General features: G+C 47.9%; 1 protein-coding gene across 1 annotated transcript in view; it reads left to right on the top strand.

Moving 5' to 3' along the window:
• Positions 1–23,676, top strand: part of PLPP4 (phospholipid phosphatase 4) — a 59,116-nt gene extending 35,440 nt beyond the window's left edge. The window contains exons 3-4 of the mRNA XM_073793723.1: positions 12,066–12,236; positions 22,696–23,676. Coding sequence (XP_073649824.1) covers positions 12,066–12,236; positions 22,696–22,895 — 371 coding nt within the window. The 3' untranslated portion in view covers positions 22,896–23,676. The remainder of the gene's footprint in view (positions 1–12,065; positions 12,237–22,695) is intronic.
• The last annotated feature ends 337 nt before the right edge of the window (positions 23,677–24,013 follow it).

Raw genomic sequence — 24,013 nt, 5'->3', positions numbered from 1 at the left:
CCAATACCATGTGTTTTGAGAGTTCGGTGATGTTGTTGTCCCCATTTGGTGAACAGATGAGACCACTTGGGGGGACACCACCCTGACCTGGAACCCAGATCTTCTAACACCTAGAAGAGTTCTCTTTTTGTTCTAATTTGTGCTGTCCTGGATGAAATGATTTAAAAGCCACCAGGGTGGATTCCACCTTGTTGTGTGGGGCAAGTCACTGCTTGGACACTGCCTTGACGGAGTTTCTGAGTCCACAACTGGCTTCTGGACGAAGTCCCTTGCTACCAACATCACAGGAGATGAAATGCCTTATATTTGCTTTCCAAAATTTAAATGGCCTTTCTAACTTAAAAAAAAATCCACACTTCTTGTATGAACATAAAACAAATCTTTTTTGAAGTAATAACGGGGGAGAGACAGCCTTTGTGTACATCCGCTAAATGAAGCTCTTGTCCTGTTTATGATCAGTTTCCTTAGGGGTGTAAGTGAGAGATGAGCCTGGTTGGTCTTTGGTGATGGGAGTTTGGTGTCAGAGAAACAAGGATGTGGGGGAAGGTTGGGAAGCCACCTGATCGGCCACCATGTCACCTGGGGCTTCAGTCCTGGGACTGGTGGTGCAGTTTTCTTCAGTAACCAAAACACTGACCTAGCCTAACGTAGGGCAGAAATGTGAAGTCCATTTGTCTTCCCCTTTTCCATTTACGCAATATTGGGAAGGTTTGATTGGGCTGTGTGGTCAGCACCCATCACAGGCTGCCCTGGTAGTCAGCGTTTGAGCCAACTACCTTGGAGGTGGTATAGATCTTTTTTTTTTTTTTTTTTTCAAGTAGATGATGTACTTTTTGGTAGATCTTCTTAATGCTTAGCCCATTTACAGTCTGTGTCAAAAACCCAGTCTTCCTCCTGTGTTTCTTCTCTCTTCCATCACACTACTGTCACACTCACAGTGCTTCTGACGCCAGATGTGCAGGGCTTTCCCCACCAAGCAATTCTCTGCTGGGCGTCCTACAATTTAACTCATTTCCAACATTCTCTATCTGGAGAGAGCCTCAGATCCCACAGGTGAAGGGCGCAGTCCCACCAGGCTGCCCGCATTTCAGGCTCCAGTCACAACTCCAGGTTTTCACTTGTGTTTCTGATCAAGCAGCTGCAAATCTGAGGTTCCCATGACCCCCTCCTCCGGTTTGATTAATTTGCTAGAGCAGCTCACAGAACTCAGGGAAACACTTCCTGACATTTACCATTTTATTAAAGGATTTGATAAAGGATGCAGATGAGCAGCCAGAAAAAAAGATACATACAGTGAGGTCTGGGAGAGTCCTGAGCATAGGACATTGTGTCCCCATGGAGTTGGGGTCACCCTCCCGGTACATGGATATGTTCACTAACCTGAAAGCTCTCTGAATCCCCTACTTTTGGGATTTTTGTGGTGGCTTCATCATGTCGGTCTGATCATTCATGAACTGTTTCTAGTCCCCCTCCCCTCTCTGGAGAATGGGAGATGAAAATTCCAAGCTTCTAATCATGGCTTGGTCTTTCTGGTGACCAGCAAGCACCTCTCCAGGAGCCCCCAGACTCTGCTCAGTAGACCAAAAGGTACTCCTCATGCTCTTACCACTTAGGAGTTTACACAGATTTTAGGAGCTCTGTGCCAGGAACCAGGGGCAGAGAGCAAAATATATATTATATATATTTTTTCTATTATTTTGCACATTCCCTTCCTGTTCAGGCTGAGATCCCCAATCAAGGCTGCTAGGGGCAAGTTAGAAGGGTTGTTTTCCCTGAGAAATCATACTGCAGGTGATACAACATTTCACAAAAGGCAGATGTCGTTGAGGCCGCTTCCTTAGAAGACAAGCTAGGCAGTAGCAGTCATTAAGACTTCCAGAGTTTCTCCTGGAGACCGTAAACCCCGTGGAGAGGCTAATCAGATGAGCATACTGGGCAAATTAATGGCTACTGCCTTTTTAGTTGTTTCTCAAATGTGTACCTTACTATTCAAATCTCGCCATCAAATTTATGCTCTGCTAAGGCCATTGGTCAGAGGTAAGATAAAGTTATTTCCCATTAAAGTGTATCTTTATCTGAATCCTGCCCATGCTTTTATCAGCTCCCCTAACAGTGTTATGGAAAAAGGTGATTTCTCCCTTTTGAAGGCTTACTCTTATATTTATGTTTCAGGTCATTGTGGCATATAATCAAGACTGAAAAAAAGCAAAAGCTGTCCTGGGGATTTAGACCTTCAGTAGATTAGGATGTTGTGATATGCAGAATCACATCCCATCGTGGTGACTGTTCTTAGCTCTCTCTAGCGTGAGGAGTAATATTTATGATTCCTAATAAGAATTTTTCATCAGTCAGCATAGGGTGGATGCGGGGAGCCAAAGTGGCTTCTGTCATTTAAAAACCCTTAATCCTCCTCGGCTGATGCTTTGCTGCTTCCCAGGATTGGTGCTTCCGGGGCTTGACAAAAGGACCACCATCATCTTCTCCTCAAGTCAGTTTCTTTCCCTACCACTCGTGCTTCCTCTGCACTTCTCGCACATTGTGCCTGGGTTGGTTCTTTTTTTTTCTTTTTCAGAACAAAATCCTCTTTGGAGATGCAGACTGGGGTTATGCAAGGAATTTGTAGTCTGCTTTACTCTGTTTGTATTTCCTGCCTCTGACATTTGCTTTCAGACTAATTATGAGCTTTTTGCTACCTTCTCCTTTTCCCCATTGCTCCTTCCTTAAACAAGGCTGAGCGGTCCTTTCCATCATGAGATGGAAATCTCGTCTGGCTCAGGTGGCTGAAGAATCCCCCTGCCTAGAAGCAGGGAATGGAGGACGTGACCTTTCATGGCCATATAATGTCTTTCTGTCCCCAAGGACCTTGGCCTTTTGCCAGAGTACTTAATTGAGTGAAGTTATGTTTGTGAAAGAATAAATAGTCTCTACCATTTACATATTCATTCTGTCACCGTGTTTTGCTGACTTCGCCTCGCAGGCAGTGTGCTGGGTCCTAAGGCGTCAACAGTGACCCCGATAGTCACATGCCTACAGGGGCTATAAAACAAACAGGCAGTTAACGTTGCTATAACTACAACTATGCTAGGAAAATCTGTGATTTTTTTCTCTATTTAGAAACAATTCACAATTTCTTAAGGACTGCATTAACCTTCGGTAGGTAATTTGACCTGAGCCTCCATTTCTCACCCATGTAACAGGCCCAACTTCTACATCATTGTGTTGTTCTAGGGATGCAGTGAAGCCAGGTAATGAAAGCTTCCTAGCACAGTCTGACAGATGGAGGCTCTCAGTGACTGATGGTTTTGTTGTCCTTTTGATGGAACACTCCTGGTACCTGGTAAACAGTTTCCACTTTTCTTCTTTTCTTGTTCATTGAAACAGCACTCCACCTGCCCTTCCTTCAGACCCTTAGAATCTCGTGTTGCTTCCCTTTCTGTAGCTTCTTAAATTTTTCCCCAGTATTTAGCCCAGATATCTGGGAGGTGGCTGTTAGTCTCTGGAGAACAGAGGGACTCCTGCTCTGAAGGCTCTAGGAGGATTCTGGGGTCATCCTCATAGGATGAGCCCAGGGAAGTGTGTGTGTGTGTGTGTGTGTGTGTGTGTGTGTGTGTGTGTGTGTGTGTGTGTGTGTGTGTGTGTTACACACACCATATGTCTGGAGGGTGGGCTGTGATAAGGAAGAATTCAATGAGGGCCCAGCTCACCTCCCTCTCTCACGTTATCCTGAGCCAGTGAAGTTCCGAGCCTGACTCTAACCCTTCGCCTCCGTTGGATGCAGCCCTGTCTTCTTCCTTTGTGAAACCTCCCCTGATTATCAGGTCTTTAGCCATTCATTCAGTGTGTACATTTATTGAGCACCTAGTGAGTGCAGGCACAGGGTACACAGCCTCTGCCCTCGCAGAGCTGAGAATCTAGTGGAAGGGAGATAGATGCTAGACAATCACATAAATGAAAAGAGTGGTGCTAAGTGTTACGAAGGACAGGTGCAGAGGGCAGTCAGAGCCTGTTACACCTGCTGGTGGGGCCAGGGAAGGCCTCTGAGGAAGTGACATTTAAAGAGACTTGCAGGGTGAGTAGGAGTTTGTTAGGCAGAAAAGGGATGCTCATCACTGTGTTTCCTTAGAGCCCTGAAGAGTACACATCATCTGGTCCAGTTTTCATATTACCCTTCATGTCATTAATTTGTTCATTCACTTGTCTTTATTGAGCACCAATGATGTGCCTGGCACTGTTCTTGATGTGAAGGATATAATGGCAACAGACACAGACACCATCTTGGTGTCTTGGTCATGGAGCCATTCTGGTCCGTGGAACTCACATGCTTGTTATCTTTGTATGTGCATTTGTTTTGTTTCCTCTTCCATGTTCTCAGATGCACTGTGGGGAGGTAGCATGGTTTTGAGAAAGAGCATAAGTAGAAAAAACAGATGAAAGGGAAAAGAGATCAGATTTTAACTTAGGGCCTAAGGCGTGCCAGGCGCTTTGTCCAGTATGCCATGGACACTCTATCGTTGGTTCTCTCAATTGCTCTGTGGACAGCTGTTGACTTATAGATGGCAAGGCTGAACTTCAGGAGTTAAGCTCCTCTCCTTAGGTCACACAGGTAGGAGGTGATGGGGTCAGGTCGCCTACCTGGGTCCATCCAGCTGGGCTACAAGAGCACTTCTTACCTGTGCTCAGTCCCTACTTCACCTCTGCCTCACTGTAGGTTCTCAGTTCATTTTACATCTCTGTGGTTGTATCCACTAGGTCTTCTTGGCTATCTTCAGTGGGCCAGGATGGTTCTCTCCATCCCTCTGGATCGGGCGGTCAAGTGGTGTTGACTTCAACAGCCTCAAACTCTGCCTGCCTCCCCCAAGGAGCTTAGGACCCCCCCCATTCTCCTTTGTCCCAGCTCCTTACCAGCTGAAAGATTTAACTCTTGTTAAATCTTAAGGCTGATGGTACCAGAGTAAGTCATTCTACCTGAGGCTGTTGGCCACTCTGACCTGCCTGGAATCACAGACAGCTCTACTGCAGGGATGAATAAGCTTAACCCCCCATCCTTGGATTATATCAATTGCAATGGACTCTTGTTTTTAAAAGAAATTTTAGAGGAATCATTGGCGTGAAATTCAGAAGATTTCTGGGATTTTGAGAATTCTCTTCATTCCAGCCAAGATAGACTTTTTGTCTCCTACATCAGAGCAAAACAATCGCATTACTGCTGGATTAGAGAGAAGGAGAGACTTAAAAAAAAAATCACTGTGGGTACTGAGTCTATTCTGTAATATTATCAGAATTTCCCCTCGAAATTATAACTCTGGTTCGGTAGCTACATCAGATGCTAATGATCTTCTGTCAGTCATTTCATGAGGAATAATAACTGGCTTTCCTGTTCGGTTGAATGAGTTAGGCTACAGATGCACTGTGGACCCACGTTCTAAGATTTGTAGCGATCTTCTTTCATCCTTTTTTGAAAGTGAAATCTCTTAATCAGTAACTTAGAATGTTAATGAATATAGCTTGTCATAAAAAAGAAAACAGAACGGGCATCTTAGCTAGAATGAGCTATGCATTGAGAAACTATGAAACTGAAACTATGAATGAGAAACTAATCCTCTTAAGGGATTTGGGGCCACAGGGACATAAAAATAGGTTTCAACACAGTGAAACTTGGAATCGTAGAAGCAAGCTATGCGATGATGGGTCATGTAGCATAAGAATGGCCTGCTGGTTGTCTGACGCTCTCATCTGAGAGCTTCAGGCATCTGCAGAGTGGGGTGGGAACAGTATCTCCGCTGGCTCCTTTAAGTTTGTTCATTTGACCAGCTAAGATCATTTTACATCTGCTGAGGGCCACGGGGGCTGCAGAATTGTGAGAGGCTGAGAACCCGGTTCCAGAATTCTCTGTGAGCAAGCATGCAGTTATGTAACTGAAGAGCTGCAGATTGCAAGAGTGGAGCTTGTGAAGGCTTTTCTTTGAGGATGGAACTTTACAGAACCAGGCCGGGTACAGCAGGAGCATGGCAGCTGCGGCAGCCAGCAGTGTTAGGAGAGCGATCACCCGGCGCCCAGTAAGGACGCTAAGCATGTCACAGGTCCTCCTGAACGCATCCTCAAGATGGCTTTGTGGGTTGAGTGCTACTAACCCCACTGCGCAAATGAGGAAACTGAGGCCCCCAGAGATGAGCTCACATGGGAGAAAGTGGCAGAGTTGAGTCCACATATGCTCGGTTTGCCCGAAAAGCCCGCTTTCTTCAACAGCGCACAATACTCCCTCCGGCTGAATGGATTATTCAATCCTCAAATCTCCTGTGTAACTTAATTTGTTGTTGTTATTGGTTTAAACAGAACCACCCCAAACTTATCGAGTGCTTCTTTGCTCTAGTGTGAAGAGAAGGGATGAATTGGTGTGCGTCATGCTCAGCGCAAGCTTAGGAGGTCATTTAAACAGTGGACCGTTAGCACCGGAAGGCAGGTGAGCTCTCGAGTTGGCAGCCTGCAGACCCAGCCCCCAGCCCTGCTGGCCCGTGGATGAGTTCATTTGGTCTGTACTGTATTCAATTCTGATGAGTTGTTAATATTTAAAATGGAGACATTTCCCATAAATATCAGGGTTTCCTTCTTCTGTTACAAGATCAAAACTTCTGAGAACACTGAGCCCGTGTGGCGGACACCAGCTTGAGCAGAGGTGGGGCTGCACCTTTAAACAGGCAGGTGTTCCCCAGTTTGCCCCAGTCCTCACTACTCTCAGATGTCTCCCAACAGCGAGGCCAGGTATTAGTTGCCATTTATAATCACAAATGAAGCATTAATTTTTTCTGGAAGTGAAGTACTTCCTGGATCTGAGCGTCTAGAAATAGAACCCGGGAGGGTTTTCTGTTGCAAAAAAAATTGACTCAACATCCAACTACTTTACTCATGTTCCCCATCTGCCTGGCTCCCCCGGGCGTGATGTGGTGGCCACTTGTGGTTCAGCCTCTTATTTTGCAGAGCAACCTGAAGCCCAGAGAGGGAAAGCAACTTGTCCAAGATCGTGCATTCAGTTAATGGCAGAGCCAAGGTGGGAACCTGGATCCCTGACTCCCAACAGCCCTCTCCTGCTTGTCAGGGTCTGCAAAGTGCTGACTAGGCATGCTTGTTCCCACATCCTTGGTTTTGGGTGGTCTTGTGGAGATGCACTGGCAAACTCAAAACACCCTTCAACATGAAAAGTTACTCAACCACCTGGTATTGCCCTTCTCCGTCTTGGAAAAGAAAATACTAACTCTTTGAGGATCATATAATGAAAAATTTGTACAACCGCATTAGAACACAATTCCATTTGTGGTGCCAGGAATTATCAGTTTGTCTGGGGAAATTCATTATAATTAGCAGAAGTGAAAAATACAACACGAAAAGCTGGGTCTGTCCCGATTCTTATCTCGTTTGCTTTTAAAGCTTTTTTCTTTGGTGCTGGTTTTCTTATTTCTTGCAATCCTTGGGGTCCAAACCTCTTCCACTTGGTTGAAAAGTCAACTGAGGAGGAAAAAGCAAAACAACATTCTTTCACCTAAGCTGTCTCAGTAAATAGACCTTTCTTTGCAAAGGGAATGTTGTAAACCTGTGACAATTCATCTATGCAGCTGGAGAGAAGAATCAGTGATTTCCTTTCAGAATCACTGGGCAGGCAGATAGACCTGTTAATGCGACACGCCTGGCATCACCACCTGGACCAGCAACTGGTACTGTGATGCTTTGCTTATTGACTCTTCATTGATGACAGCCAAGTGAGCACTGAAAATGCCAGAAACAGGGTGGGGAAGCCACACTCTTTCATCTGCTTCCTAGTTTAGAGGCTCCAAGAGCATCTTTACTTTTCACAGCCAGATCAACATAGAAATATTTACAATCAGCTGCTTCCAGCCAAGAAAACCTGCTACAAGCTCTGAAAGGAAGGGGCATATGCTCTTCCCACCATCACCATGAGTGCTTGTGTGTGTGTGTGTGTGTGTGTGTGTGTGTGTGTGTTCTAAACTCTGTTCTACCCCTGAAGAGGTAGACTCAGTTTTCTCTCACACCACTGGCTTGGGACTGTTCTAATCATATTTCTGTTAATAATGTTAGCAAAATATGAATGCATTTATCCTGTTTTATAATCCCGATCTTCCAAAATGTCCAGTGCTCTGCCTGCATCTTTGCCCAATTCTCAGTTTTATTTCCTAATCACGCTGGAAGCAAGGACCGTGTTTCAGGGGGAAGACGGTCACTTGGAACGAATGTCATCTCACCTGCCCTTCACTAGCATAAAAACTTCTACAGCCCCTCAGGGTCTCAAGTGCATGTTTCTTTGAGAAGAGAAGAGGGTGATGTTTGGCTAGAATTGGAAAGAATTTCTTTAAAAACCTTTCTGTTTTCTTTTTCTCCCAGTTGAACTTGAATCTGAGCCTTGGTAAGTCCCAGGATCTCAGAGCTGGAAGGCTCATGGGAGATTACATCCTGGTCCCAAACCCCCAGCCTCACAGGAGGAGGTGGCAGAAAAACTGTGGGATCCTATGAATTCAGGATGGTTTGGTAGAGCCTGATTCTTATTCAGTTGGTATTTGGGAAAGCAGGAATTTTGACAAAGCGCCTGAGCTGCCCACAGCTGGGATGTGCCTCCTGGGCCAGAAGGAAGTGCCTCAGAAGCCCTTTGCCAAAGGACATCATGCTGGTTCAGTAACTGTAGGAATATCAGTGAGAAAGTGACAAGCGTAAGGTCTAGCATGGAATCCGAGTCTCTCATGTCAGCTAGACAAGGGTGCACAGTACTGCTTTAAAAGTGCTGCCCGGAGGCCCAATAGGATGTGAGACTGGCTGCTGCTGCTTGCCCACGTGATCCAGGCTGTTGAACGCAGCCTTTAAAATGCCTTTGAATTCCTCCTCCTTTTCAAAGAAGTAGATGCTTCTCCAGTTTGGAGGACCTGCAGCGTGGGCCCCACTGAGCAGGAGAGAATATACTTTACCTGCTCTCCAAAGAATGAGCCACAGCCTCACTGTCAAAACTGGCCAAATTTGAGTTCCTGGGGGCAAGGAGGTGACCGGGTGGAAGCTGAGGGTCTGGCCTCAAACCACCTGCCCCAGGACTTGACCTTGGAGGGTTTTCAGCGGCCCCTTCTCTTGTCCATCTTGTGAATATGCCCAGAGGCTCAGGGCTGTTGGCTGCTGAGCTGGGACTCATATGTCTTAAAGTCTCCAAACCATTTTTTATGGGGACACATACAAATTCCTGCTCAACATCCCCTCTACGCTCATTGACCTTCTTTTTAATGAGACTTCTTTTCCCAAGAGATGACAACTTGGCAACACCCAGGGCTGCCTCTTCTCTGATTCAAATCTTGGAAACTTTCATCCATAACCCTACAAAGCCCCAGGGCAGATCTTTTAGGCTCGCCACATTCTATGTACAGTCATCCCTCAGCATCCTTTGGGGAATGGTACCAGGAGCCCCACAGATACTCAAATCCATGGATGCTCAAGATGCTTATATAAATGGAGTAGCAGTAATAGGTGGGTAGACTGCTAAACTGTCAGATTTGAACGAAGTCCGTTACTCCTCCTGTAAGAGCTCAGAATGAGGCCGGTACCCACCAGAACCAAGTGTCCAGCCCTCCCCCACTCTGTTACCTCAGGGCAGAGTGTGAACGAAAAGCAGAGACAGAGCAAAGTGGGTGAGGATGGGCAATTAAGAACCCGTTGCACTTGCTAGGAGGGTGATGGCCAAATGGGGCCGCTTTGGACACCCTGTAAATCACTTAATACCCTTCATCATAGCAGACGATCCAGAACAGGCCTGGGCAATGCAGTTGGCGCCTAGTTTTACTTTAAACAGAATATTCAGTATATGTTGGCACTGCTTCCTGTTTGAGCACAAATCATTATTCAGAAATGTTTAAGGGCTTCATTTTTATTCCTGAGATAAACCTGGCTTAATATCCTGTTTAAAAACAAAAATACTCTGTTACTTGTTTAATTTGATTGCTGAGAAAGTTCTGCTTTGGTACAAGCTTGTGTTCATACTTGGGGAACCCCGTTTAAGAAGACACGTTATTATCAGAGATAATTTGTTAAAGTTGCAGGTTATTCATTTTTATGTACTATAACCATGATTATCTTGAACCTACAATTTAGGCTCTTGCTTTTTTCTCTTAACATCGTGTCCTAAGTATTGTCTGTAGTGCTACATAGTCACAGTAATTTCCATGGTTGCATCATAATCCGTTGAATGGAAATATCCCAGTTCTTTATCTTTACATTTTCCCATAATTATAAATAACTTTGAGCAGAATATCTTCTAGATTTCTCTATAGTTTTGTATTATTTCCTGAAGATGGACTCTCATAGATGTTGTATAACGAGGATGAATGTGCTGTAGGCCAGACCTTCTCAGACTTTGGGGCACACACAGCTCGCTTGTGGATCTGGTGAAATACGGATTCTAACTCAGTAGGTCTGGGGTGGGCCTGACATTCTGTATTTGTGACAAACTCACTGATGCCGAGGCCGCTGCTCAGGTTTCAGACAGTCTTTTAAAGTCCTTGGTGTTATGACGTTAGACCCATTCTACCAAATCTACCAAATCACCGTGCGGTCTGGTTACCTAGGAGCTCTGCCCCTCAGGCCTCAGGAGTATTTTCTCATCAAGAGAAAAGTTTTGAATAGGCTGGTGTCTAGAGAAGGTGGGAGCTGTAGCCCCTGCCTTCAACAAAAGCATCTAAACTCACTCCTGGCTGCCTTTAGACTCACCTGGGGAGGACTTCCCTGGCAGCGCAGTGGTTAAGAATCTGCCTGCTAATGCAGGGGACACGGATTCGAGCCCTGGTGCGGGAAGATCCCACATGCCGCAGAGCAACTAAGCCCGTGCGCCACAACTACTGAGCCTGCGCTCTAGAGCCCGCGAGCCACAACTACTGAGCCCACATGCCACAACTACTGAAGCCCACACGCCCTAGAGCCCGTGCTCCACAACAAGAGAAGCCACTGCAATGAGAAGCCTGCGCACTGCAGTGAAGAGTAGCCCCCACTCGCCGCAACTAGAGAAAGCTGCGTGCAGCAACAAAGACCTAACGCAGCCAAAACTAAATAAATAATTAATTGTTTTTAAAAAATAGAATCACCTGGGGAGTCCCCCCCCCCACCCGCACACACACACACACAGGCACGCACGCACACACACCACTAAGGTCCACTCCAGACCAGTGCAAACAGACTGTCTGACAATGATACCTGGCTACCAGTAGTTTTGAAAGCTTCCCAGGTTTTAAAGGTGACTCCGAGTGTAGCCGGGGTTGAGGACCGTTGTTCTAAGCCCACAGAAGACCCACCTTACTCACTGAGTTCAACTGTGGTTTAAACCTGACTGGATGGAAAGCTTGGGGTTCACATACTACCCCCGACTCCACACTTTTGACAATGGATTCAGCACAGCTATGAGTTGTCTTTGCAATTCTAAAAATTAATAACCATAATCTGTAAGAGAAAATAAGGAATTTGTCATCATTGGTTTCTCTGTCAAACTCACTTCTCCACAGCACTTGCTGTTCCAGCTTTACTGAGTGCCACCAAGCCAGAAATCCCTTACTTTCCCTCCCCCTCCAAAGCTATGCTGTCACCACAGTCATTTGTTTTGCATGCACTCTTTTTTCTTGTAGAAATCAACACGTTGTATTAAAACTCTCTATTAGCGTGGCCATCACCTTCATTCAGACCGTGAGCCCCTTGAGACCAGATATAGACTCTGAGGCTTCTTTTTATTCCCCCCCACCTTGGTCAGTGCCTGTCTAGCACACAGTAGACACCCATTAAGTCATTGTTGAATGAATGAATGAATGAAATAGAATAGATTTTGATCACATGCGAGCCTGGAAGGTCATCCTCATTGTTGACCTATTCTCATTCTCATACCAGCGTGGTTCTAGCAAGAGCACAGATTGCCTAGATGGTGCCTGGTGCCAACATGGCCTTGGCCCTGGTAGTGTGCAAGATGGCAGACAGAACGCTCAGGGTGCCCTGTTCCCTGCTGCTTCCCGCCTGCTAGAGTAACACCTGCTGTTTCTCTTCGGCAGTTGCCTTTTCGGGACTCGGCTTCACGACATTTTACTTGGCTGGCAAGTTGCACTGCTTCACCGAGAGTGGGCGGGGGAAGAGCTGGCGGCTCTGTGCTGCCATCCTGCCCCTGTACTGCGCCATGATGATCGCCCTGTCCCGCATGTGCGACTACAAGCATCACTGGCAAGGTGAGTTCCTGCCTGGGGCCCGCCCAGTCCTTGGGCCGTCTGCCTCTCTCCTGCAGGGAAGCGGGGAGACATACACCTACTGGGGAGAGGTAAGTGCCCACTGTGAGAAGCCAGAGTAGGCTGAAATGACAGAGCAGACACAGTTTTAAAGAAAATGCACCTGTTCAGGTGAGTTCTGGCCTTCATACTGTCCTTGCTGGGGACAGAATCGGAGTTCCTCCCCCTCCTTCATGCTCCAGTAGACCCCTCAGGTCCCGCTAGGATGGCAGGCGCTCAGTCACAGACTCAGATGGACTTCCCTGCTGGACCCCTGGCCTCCATCTCAGACTTGATGCCCGGTGGTTGTTGGCTCCTTTCACATCTCAGATCCATCCCACAAGGACATATCTGTCACCATGTCCAGGCCAGGGATGGATGCCAGCAGCCACTGCAAGGCTGAGTGAGGCTTACCTGTGTGTATCAGTCCTGGGGAATCTGTGCAAAGTCAAAATAACACAGAACAAGTGAGGGGCTTGTTCCTGGAATAAAACTAAACCATGCCACGCGCCTCTGCAGATCGGCTGCAGCTCTCAGCTTGACTGGACCACAGTAGCATCTGCCACTGCAAGAAAGGGAGCAGAGGCAGAGGCGATGTCCACAGGATGTGTGGCCTCTGGGAGCGCAGGGTCTAGGGCTGTGTTTCCCAAAGGCCGATCCTCAGATCACCTGGACCAGGCCGCTCTGAGCTAGGAGCTGGATTCTTGGGGGTGGGTCTGGAGTGGCGGCCAGGAATCTGCATTGTTAACAAGCCAGTTTGTTAATTCTGATGACATCTGAGAATTACCGTGGAGAGCTCCACTGTGTCAGCTTTCAGCAAACGCACTGAATTAAATGCGCCTAATCCAGCTTCCCTGGACGAGTGGCCTCTTCTGCGATTGGTCTGTGGCCTCCACCTCCTCTTCCCTTCCTGTCTTCCTACTGTCAGCAGGCGCCATTCCCCTCCTCCCCCTTTTCTGACCGCCCTCTTCTCACCTCTTCCCAGGTGTTCCAGTAGTAGTGAGGCGGCAGTTGAGGCTAGAGGTGAGGGGAACTCCTAGTTGGAGGTGCCTTTGCCCCACCTTCTCCGGAAGCCTTCTGCTCCGTCTCTGGCCTCAGCTCCACCCTCCACCCTCCTGGAACTCACGTTCTGGGTGTCATGAGCCTCCAGCTTCAGCCTGGCGGGTGAAGGGGGAAAGGGAGACTGATGCGCGGTCTGGACAGGTGGAGGCATCAAGCACTGATGGGGGTCTTGAGGCCATGCTGATGGGGGCAGTCAGTCGAGGCCCATCAGGCTGGACCCGGAGCCCTCCCTTGTTCTCTGCTTTTATCAGTGACTTGGATGAAGTTCTGGATACATGAGACCATGTAATGAGAGAGGGGCAGGGAGAGGATCGCTGAGCCAACAGCACAAGGGCATAACCATTGCACCCTTGGAACTAGGAATATTTTCCAACAGAATCATTGTGGCGCGTATGATTAGGGCATTTCCCCATGAGAACTGTTATGGGCTAGATGGCATTTCACGGACCGCTTCTCATTTATCCTTGTAAACTGTAGTTTCTTCTTCTGAACATGGGAACAATAATCCCCCGATATTTCCCAGAGCCGTTTCACAGGCTGAATGAAATAATGGATCTGAGTGTACTTTGTAAATGAAAATGTATTGCACCAATGTGAACCGGTATGTCGTTGCTTAGAGCATCATTTCTAACGAAGGATGTGTGTGTTTCCCAAACCACTGATTTCGAGGTGGACATGCTTTTGGAACGTGGTCTGTTTGTAAGCCGTGAATCCCTGGTTTCCCCTTTTATTCAGCCACTTAGGACCTGAGAAATGATTAAGGGTTTTAGACTTGAAGAGATTTTGGCTTCATCTTGGAAGGTAGTAAGAGCTTTTGGGTAGTGATCTTGTCTTGAAAACCTAAGACGTGAGGTTGGCCTCTATTAAATGCTCTTTTGTTACTCATTACCGAGCTGCGGCTGGCGTGTCATGAAAGGATGAAGGATCACAGCTCTTGGCTTTGGGGAAATGCTGGACTCCTGATGCAGCTGGTGCACTCGAGGCCTGCTGGCAACAGGGCTTCACACCCATTCTATCCAACTGGCACAGAAAGGAACTTGGAGCAGTAGAGGGAGAATATTAATGCTCTGTGGGCTGATGGGAAAGCAAAGCAAGAGAATCTATGATCAGTGATGTTTAGGGCCATACTTGGGATGGGGGGGGGGCAAGCCAAAATTGCATCATGGTAGACTCCTGCAGCCAAAACTGAATGTACCTCAGTTGGTACAGGTCATGGGTGTGGCCCAGCTATCCATTCGGCTGTGCCATCGTCTGTTCAGTTTGTACCCAGGAGTCAGCCAGGAGTGGAGCGTGCCTTTCCTGGGATCCTCTAATGGGCTCCGAGTCAGGCTTATTTCACCTGAATTCCCCTTTATGAGGCCATCCGTCACTGTCTATACCAGTGGTCTCAGTGGGGGCAACTGAATCTCCCAGGGGACATTTAGCAATGACTGGAGACATCTTCGCAAGTAGAGGTGGTGTCTGTGGTGGGTGCTACTGGCATCTCGTAGGTAGAGGCCAGGGATGCTACTAAACATCCTACAGTGCACAAGATAGCACCTTCCCCACAGCCCCGAATGTCTGTTGCTGAGGTTGAGAAAGCCTGACCTGTAGCCACATCTCAGCTCCATCTTTCTTTCCCTTATTACGTCTTAAGAAGACGCAATGTTCAGTGAGTGGGAAATTGTATTCATTCAACACTCACTTATTAAGGGAGAAATCAAAGAGGCTGCCAGCGTTTCCAGAAGGGATGGATAGTGAGGCCTTCGACTGCTGTGCAGGTGGGTGTTTGAGGCAGGATGCCCGACCGCGATTAATAAGTTGTTGCTCTTTGGTGGACTGAGGTGTCCAGTGCCCGTGGGCGGGGGTCATCTGTCATGATGAGAATTCACGGGGAGACCCATAGGCAGCAGCACAACCTGAGAACCTCTCATTATAGACTTTAGTTAACAACATTAATATTACGAGACTTTTATGACTCCATTCCAATTTTGATTTAAGCAACTGCGCCTGATGTGGCAGGATATCCAATTACTCGATTACATATTCATATACAGTAAATAGCCCGTAATCTCAAACGCTTTGCTCTGTTCATTATCATAGGGGTTTTCTGTTATCGACGCCCTTCTGGTCTTTTCTGCCTTTCCAGCTCCACTCCAGACACACAAGTCTGTTGTTTCATTAAGTGAGGAAAATGGAGGGCACAGGCCATGGTCTGGAGGGGCAGTGAAACAGTTAGCAGGACCTCTTCAGAAATAAAAGCACTGGCTGGATAATAAATCTTTATCTGGCTAAGGTTCTCCACGTCTTTGTGACATGCTGGCTTTCGGGTCAGCCAGAAGCTAGAGAGTCCATGGGTGAGGCCGACCACAGGGCCAGTGCTTCACAAAGAAGCTTACCTTTGTGATTAACTGTGTGTTTTCAGAGTTAAAACTTGTGGAATTTCCATGCTGGGAAGAACATCTGTAGAGAAAAACGCACAGAAAGAACAGAGCACCTCATTGAAGCCTCTTCTGCCCCAACTCACAGTCTTGTGTGAGTGTGGTGTCCAGTCAGTGGACAGTTATAGCTAGAAGTGGCAGGAGTGTGTTGTTTTTCTCCATTAATGGACATAATGAGGAGCTGCCTCTGCCCTCAAATCCCTGGATCTGGGTCCAGGCTTTCCTTGTGTGACTCCAGCTTTCGGGTAGCCTTCTAACCAACGCTGATTCTCTAATCATAGGTCATTTTAAGCAGCGCTGAGTGCCTGTGTAGTGTTTCGTCCTAAGAAAGAGCACCTCCCTCTGAATATAATCCAGAAAACCATGTCTCAAGGGAGGAAGCAGTCATTTGTTTCCACCCAGCCTGAGGCTGGAACGCATCCATGTCAGTCACAGATGCCATGCTTGACTGGGCTGAAAATTTCAAGATGGTGCCATTGCCTTTGCCAGGTTTCTCTGACTGGGCTGTGAAGGGTCTGTGATGTGAAATGAATTTATGTGTAGTTTCCAGTCTCTGCAGATGCGGTGTTTGGGGACAGAGACACAGCGCCCGACTGTACGTGAGCCACACTAAAAAGCCAGGTAGAGGCTGCTCCCTCCTGTCCCCCCACATTCACCCTACACACACACGCACGCACGCGCACGCATGCACGCACGCACGCACACACGCGCACGCACGCACACACACGCACGTGCACGCACACATGCACGCACGCGCACATACGCACACACACGCGCACGCACGCGCGCACACACACACACACACACACACAGTTGAGGCACACACACTGTTCACCAGGCCTCCCTCCCTTGGGCTGTCAGAACCAATCTCTAAACTTTCTAAATGAAGTGACTTGAAAAGGAGACTTTGAAATGAAACCATTGTTCCCACCAAAACCCACCAGCCTTACATAGAACAAGAACACTGAGATTCTCCCTCCAAGATCCTCCGTCCTGAGTGAACTGATCTCCCCTCATCTTCCCTCTGCAGTCAGCTGTCCCGGGTGGTGGGGTCTGCGTTCACATTTGTCTTCAGCTGCCAATGCTGCTTGGGGTCTGGGGACCTCTGAGCCTTGACTGCCCATGAGTCTGCCCATGTCTGCCTTCATACCCAGGGCATCCCTGAGAGAGGGCTCGAGCGCTCTGCAGCCCCAGGCCGCCCCCTCCCTTTTAATCAGAACCCACTGGACAGGGAGCTTTGGGCCTCAAGAGAGGCTTTCTCAGCCAGGCCCTCTGCCCTGGCGTCCCTCATTCCTTAGTTCCCAGGGAAGATAGGTTTGGGCTGCTCCCAAGTCTCGTTGACCACCTGGCTTCACTTATTCGAGGGAATGCTCTCCTCTGTTTTCTGTGATTTTCTCTGGTTTCTTCTGTTGGCTCTATGTTCAGAATAGTTCCAGAATCCAACTTCCTTTTCCCACTGTAGTCCACCCTCACCTGCGCCTGGCTTATTGCTGAAGCCCGGCTACCATTCTCCCTCCTTCCTCCTTTGCCCCTCACACTGCAGCCAGAACGAGCCTTTAAAGCCCTGTCACATGTGGTGCCTCACCTCCGTGAAAAGCCCCTGGTCACTCCCCATTGCTGTCAGCGTCAAAGCCCAGGTCCTGCAGTGGCATTAAGATCTGGTCCCTCGGTTCCTGCCTCCCTGTTAGTATTCTGCAGTGCCCCTCCTTGTTCATGCCAGTGCTTTCCCACCTCAGGACCTTTGCACTGGCTTTCTCCCGTGCCTGGAATGCTCTTCTCTCAGATGTGTGTGTGGCTCCTTCCCTTCCCCCTCCTAATCTTAGGTTGAGTGAGGCCGTCTTAAGTGACCATTCTGCTGAAATCGCAGCTGGTCCACCACACTCCCTGTGGCTCTCACCTTTGCTCATTTATTACCACCGTCTGACAATCGCCTTTGCTCGTCTATTACCACCGTCTGACAAACTAAGTCATTTCTTAGTATTGATTATTGTCCGGTCTTATCTACTTGAGTAGGAGTCTGCAAACTTTTTCTGTAAAGGGTCAGATAGTAAATATCTTAGGCTTTATGTGGGTCATACAGTCTCTGTTGTAGCTACTCAAGTTGGCAATGGTGGCGTGAAAGCAGCTATAGACAGCATGTAAATGAATGGTGCACATAGTTTGCTGAGCTCTGTACTAGAATATACTCTCTCTGTGTGCAGGGATTTGTGTCTCTTTTGTTGGCATGACACTTAGTAGGTACTTGTGTTAGTTTCCTAGGGCTGCTGTAACAAAGTTCCACAAACTGAGTGGCTTGGAAGAATAGAAATCATCTCATGGTCCTGGAGGCTAGAAGCGGAAAATCAAGGTGTTGGGCGGCCACACTCCCTCTGACGCCTGTACGGGAAAGAGCCTTCCTTGCCTCTTCCAGCTTATTAGTCACAGATATTTCTTGGCTTATGGAAGCATAATTCCAGTCTCTGCCTCCATCTTTACATGGTATTTTCCTTGTGTTTCTTCACATCATCTTCCCTCCGTGTGTGTCTGTCCCTGTGTCCAAATTTCTCCTTTTTATAAGGACACCAGTCATAGTAGATTAGAGCCCATTTTACTGATCTGATTTTAATTTTCTCATCTTTATACAGACTCTATATCCAAATAAGGCTATATTCTGAGGTACTGGGGGTTAGGACTTCAGCATATCTTTTGGAGGAACAATTCTTGATGCATAACAGTGCTCAAAAAATATGTGTGGAATGAATGAATGAATGATTTTGACTAAATCCTATTCCTTTCTTACTAGTATCTTTTTTTCTATACACTGGTTTTTTCACCCATTCTCTCATGCACTATGTTGCCTGTGTCCAGGCATTCTCTGGTGGAGGCCATCAGTATTGAGGGAGACAGACTTGGCTCTGCCCTGCCAGCTCACAGTGTACCAGGTGGATTGTGCATTCTCTGTGCTATGTAAGTTCTTTTATAGAAACTCAAAGTCACAAAAACAGGATGCTTCATTAGTAGTAGAATAAAAAGAACAGAAACAATCTTGTGAGGTTGTTGAGTTATCCAGAGCTGGTATTTACCCTAGGGTCTTGGGTCATAGAGCCCAAGGCACACAAGGTCCCAAGTCACACCAGCTGAGTGATGTTGGATGTTGCCATGGCAACAGAGAGGGCTGTGTTCCTCCCAAGGACTTGACAGCACATCTTCAGAAGCCTTTCTGCTTGTTTGTGTCGGAGCAGGTGAGCAGGACTGTCACCTCAGTAGACCAGACTCCATGAGACCCTTTCCTGTCCTTTGACCTCATAAGAAGGGGTTGGGGTCATGCCCATTTTATGGGTAAGGATTCAAATCCAAGTTGCCTGATTCAAAGCCTAGCCCTCTTTCTACTACCATTGGAGCATACTAGGTGTTGATTCTAACCTCCCCTTTTAAATAGCTTTGTTGAGGTATAATTCATTACTCATAATTCATAAATTCTCCCAATTCAGAGGTTTTTAGTATCTTCAGAGTTGTGCAACCATCACCACCATCTAATTCCAGAAAATGTTCATGTCTTCCATCCACTGCAGCCCCTGGCAGCCACGAATCTACTTTCTTTCTCTGGATCTCCCTCTTCTGGACATTGCATATTCCGGGCATCACACAATATGTGGCCTTTTGTGGCTGGTGGTGTCTGTTCTTTAGTGCATCTTGTAAATGTTGTTCAGTGTATCTCAGTTCACCAAACATTTACTGAACGTTTGCTGGGCTCCGGGGAAATGAAGGTGAGGCAGTCAAGGGGGGAGTCGACACCGAGAGGTAGATGTGGGCTGAGAGGTGCACAGGCAGCAGCCCAGAGAGCCAGTGGGGACCCTGGTCCAGGCTGAGGGGACGTGGAACACTCTTCTTTTCCAGCCCACACCAGAAGCCTAGTCAACTTACGTCCTAAAGACTTACGATGACACCACCCCCTGAGAGAAGATGGACCTTCCTTCAGTTTCTCAGACTTGCCACGCCCCTTCCTTCCTCTGCCTAGAAGACTGCGCTGTCCTCCCTGCCTCCACTTCCCCCTCCCCCGGGTTCACACCTGGTTGTCCTGCAGGGCTGGCTGGTGGGTCTTGTCCTCAGTGAAACTCCCCCAGTCCAGACAAGCCAGGCCACTCTCTGGCTGATCTCACAGACCCACCTGCTCCCTCATGGCGTGCACTAAGTGACACTGATAAGACTGTCACTTCCCCTAGGACTGGGAACGTGTCTGTTTTGTTCAGCCTCGTGTCCTAGGACCGGGCATCACGCCTGACACCTGATCCCTGTGCAACATACGTGATGGATGAATGACATGAAGGCCGAGTGAGGAGACTGCAGCGTGTGTACTCCGGGGACACGGAGCTCCACATATGCCCGCATTGAATCACAGCCCCACCTTGTCCCATGCTACCATATTTGGGGTGAAGTCAAACCCAAGTAGTTTCTTTCCCTAATAAAGGCCCACTTGTCCCCTGCCTGCTTTTCTGTCAGCACATGCTCTGTAGAATGTGAATGTGATTTCATCAAGTGGCACCTGGTGGCATTCTCTCTCATAAAGTAAGTCATTTTGTAAATCTTGTTCACCACCTTTGTGATGAAAAAAGCCCCGGATGAGTTTGTTGAGAAGGCGCCTTCGCTAGACCTTTCATTGCCCTGGTTACTTCTGATGACTGCGGTGGCACCTATGATACCACTTTTCACTCATTCCATTAAATGGGAAAACAACATTGACAGCAATCACCATTCTCTGGCTTGCTGCCGCACCAGTCAGCCTGGGGAACATATACTCAGAATGATTTGATGTCTTTTGGTCAGTGATGCACCTACTAAAATGCCTTGTCACAGAAAATAGAAAGTCAAATGGCATTATTTGTAGGTTTTGCTGTGTGGTCTGTTCAGTAGTCAGTGGCTTAAATGCAGGTGTCCTGGATCATTTCAGATACTAATAAAAATAACACTCTGTGGGGCTGTTCTCTGGGGCTATTGGAAAAACAAAACAATAGTGTGACTCTAAGACCTTGAACTGGAAAAGGCCCTGGCACATTTCACAGGCTGCTGGCCACAGGCTGTGTGAAGACTTTCTCAGTTTAAGGAATGTGATTTAATCGTGTTAATTATGCCTCGTGACTCCAGTGAGGAATTCATAGTACATATCATTTTCCAGTTTCTTGGGTGACAGGTGTTTTTTAAGTTCACGTGTTTATTTAAAATGCTGTGAAAGTTTGGCCATGCTGAAGAGATGACAACTGTAGACGGCTGAGTTGGTGTGTGAGAAGAAGGATGGGAAAGGACTAGAAAGGCCCCAGTAGTGCCGGAGAGGAACAGAGGAACGGTGATAGACACTGTTTTTTTAGACAATGTATTTTAAGGTCTTGTTTTGTGTTGTGCTCTGGGATATACTGCTCAGAAGCAGTTCTCATTAAATCATTGTCACGACTCACGTCTTCAAAAGATAATAAAATACCAAAATATTGTCCTTTTCCTCAAAGATGATCCCAGTTATTCTAGATGGAGCCAGAATACCTATCACAAAAGGGCTGATACGTGGGGTGCAGATATCTAAGCGGTGAACAGTTTGTTTTCTTGGAAGATATATTTCTTTGACAGCCACCCCAAATGCCCCTGCAGGAGACACAGGAGAGTCAGCTTGTGACTTAAACTGAGGTCAGTACACAGTGTGTTGCTTACTGGGAAGGGTCTGGAGACTTAACATCCCCGACACTGGTAAAGGAAAGCTGCTGTCCCCCGTCTGAACCCAGGTGCACCGCCCTTCAGTCATGGCCTGCTGTCTTCTGAAAGCTGGGACAACAGAAAGCCTGGGATGAACCCGCCAGGGTTCGAGCACAGCCCCGAGAAGCAGTGCAGGCCAGAGTCGGGACGTCAGAGTTCAAGGCCAGTTCCGTCATCAACAAGGGGTGGGGCCGTGGAAAGTTCTGTTGGCCTCTCTGAGCCTGAATTTCTTCTGTAAAATGGGGCTGATGCTCCCTGCCCATAGCAGGTGTGGGCGATTCAACAAGGTAATGGAGGTGAAAGTGGAAACCCCCAAATGGAGGCTGACAGTTCAGCCTGGCAGCAACCCTCATGAGAGTGCAGAGTTTCTCTTGTCAGGGGAGGTCTTCCATTATTTTAGGATCTTTTTGGCAAGAATAACCCGTAGTCAGTTTAAGGGGCATGCGTGCACACGACACACACATGCACACACACACACAAACACACACAGTGAAGATTGTTGGGATGGGCTGCTTTCGTGGGGTCTCTACTGGGAACCAGCTGAATGCCCTTTTTGGCAAGGGGCCGCCATAGAGGTGGTGAGGAGGCCTGTTTCACCTGCAGATACCCTCTCCTGCCTTGCCTGCCCCCCCAGCGCCCTCCAACTTGATAGAATCTGCAGCTTTTTGGAGGCATTGGGCCCCTCCCACCGGGACTGTCGAGTTTGCCAATGCTGGTGTATAATAAAATGTTTCATTCTCTTTGTGACTCAGAAGTTTCATTTCATCCCTGGGAAATCACTGACTGAGGCCCTACTGGGTCTCTGTGGTACACTGGCAGCATTGCAGGAGTCCAGTGGGAACTTGCTAAAGGAAAAGAAATGACAGCCCCCGAGGGTATCCAGATCCCATTGAGATGGCCGGAATTCTTCCAGAACTTGGAATTGATTTTCAAAATCAAGAATGCAAATCTGAGTTCATGCTGTGTTCAGCTGCATATTATATAAGGAGAAGACTCAAGTACACACTTAAAAGGGATGTTTAAGCTCTAAAAAATGATAAGAGTTTGCGGAGGCCACAAGATCTATAGATCCAGTGAGGTTTCTCTTTCCTTTAGTCTTTCAGGGGGTCCAATCAGCAAACCAGTCATTGCAGCCGGTAGGAAAAGCGCTTTCTGGAAAACATAACTGGCCACATTTGAATGAATCATAACGCGTTTCTCCTGGTTTTGCTCTTCTGTCCTAGATTCTTTTGTTGGTGGAGTCATTGGCCTCATTTTTGCCTACATTTGCTACAGACAGCACTACCCGCCTCTGGCCAACACAGCTTGTCACAAACCCTACGTCAGTCTACGAGTCCCGCCGTCGCTGAAGAAAGATGAGAGGCCCACGGCCGACAGCGCACCCAGCCTGCCCCCTGAGGGGATCACCGAGGGCCCCGTATGACTGGGACCTCGGAGGATGGTCGCTGAGCCCAGGCCACGCTCTACCACCTATCATAACACAGTAGAAGAGGTTTTCTGTAGTGTGCTCCTCATCAGTTGTTTATCCAAGTTACCCTCCTGCTTCCATTTTGCCGACGGTGTTCCTGCTACTTTAAATGTCTACTTTCAGCCCTCCTGAATTTGCAAGGGAAGGACCCAGGAACGTTCTCGGAGAGACCTGTGGGTTTGGAAGGAGGCTGCAAGGGTGGGCGGGCACAGCTTGGTCGATTCCTCCATCTGAAATGTTTTCTATTGCAGCCAGCGTCCTATGATTTCACGGTTGTAAAGCATAATAAAATGTCGCACCTGGAAGACGTGGCATTGGCCGTTCGGCGCACGAGTCATTCGGGGCCGCAGTGAGTCTCACATCCGCCGCCGCGTGAGCGTCTGGCCCAGCGCTAGCTCTGGCTGTGGTCATTCTAGGTGCTGAGCTGGGGGCAAAGGCTGAGAACCTTCACAACAGTCAGCCACAGCTCATGTCTCTGAAATGGACTTGCAACTTGGAGATACAGCCTTAGTATCTCCAGGGCTTTTTGAATCGCTGAATCTAGAAGGAAGTGAGATGAAGAAGCTCACGCATAGGCTTCCACCAAACACGATGAAAATAGAGATTCCAAGTATGGGGAGGGGGTCACTGCAGTTTTCTGAGGGCCCTGGCTACCACATCCTTTCAAGGGAACGGCTGGGTGACGCTGAAGTAAGAAGCAGCCTCCAGGTAGGAGCTTTTCCCCTGTAGGATCCCAGTGCTTGAAAGCTTCTCCAGGTGGTGGCGGCAAGTTCCCATTCCTATCTGGCAGGTGGCGTTACAGCATGAGAGGGCGCGGGCAGAAGGTGCCGGAGCACGATCGGCAATATGCTGTCTCTTGCTCGGCTCTTCGAACTGTTTAAAAGCGGCCAGTCGAGAACCGTTTTTAGTCTGAGTACAGAGCCTGCCGCTCCTCGGCCAGCTGGTTCTCTTCAAAGCAGCGGGCGTCCCTCCATTCAGTTCTGATCACGCGCACCAAGTGGTTCTCCAGATTCCTGGGCCTGCTGCGATGGGAAGCGTTTCTGGTGTCTGAAGACTGTCACTTTCCAGCAGTC

This window comes from Tursiops truncatus, chromosome 16 (assembly GCF_011762595.2).
Source record: "Tursiops truncatus isolate mTurTru1 chromosome 16, mTurTru1.mat.Y, whole genome shotgun sequence".
NCBI lineage: Eukaryota > Metazoa > Chordata > Mammalia > Artiodactyla > Delphinidae > Tursiops > Tursiops truncatus.
The sequence above is the reverse complement of the archived record's forward strand: the minus strand, read 5'-3'. Positions and strand labels throughout refer to the sequence as shown.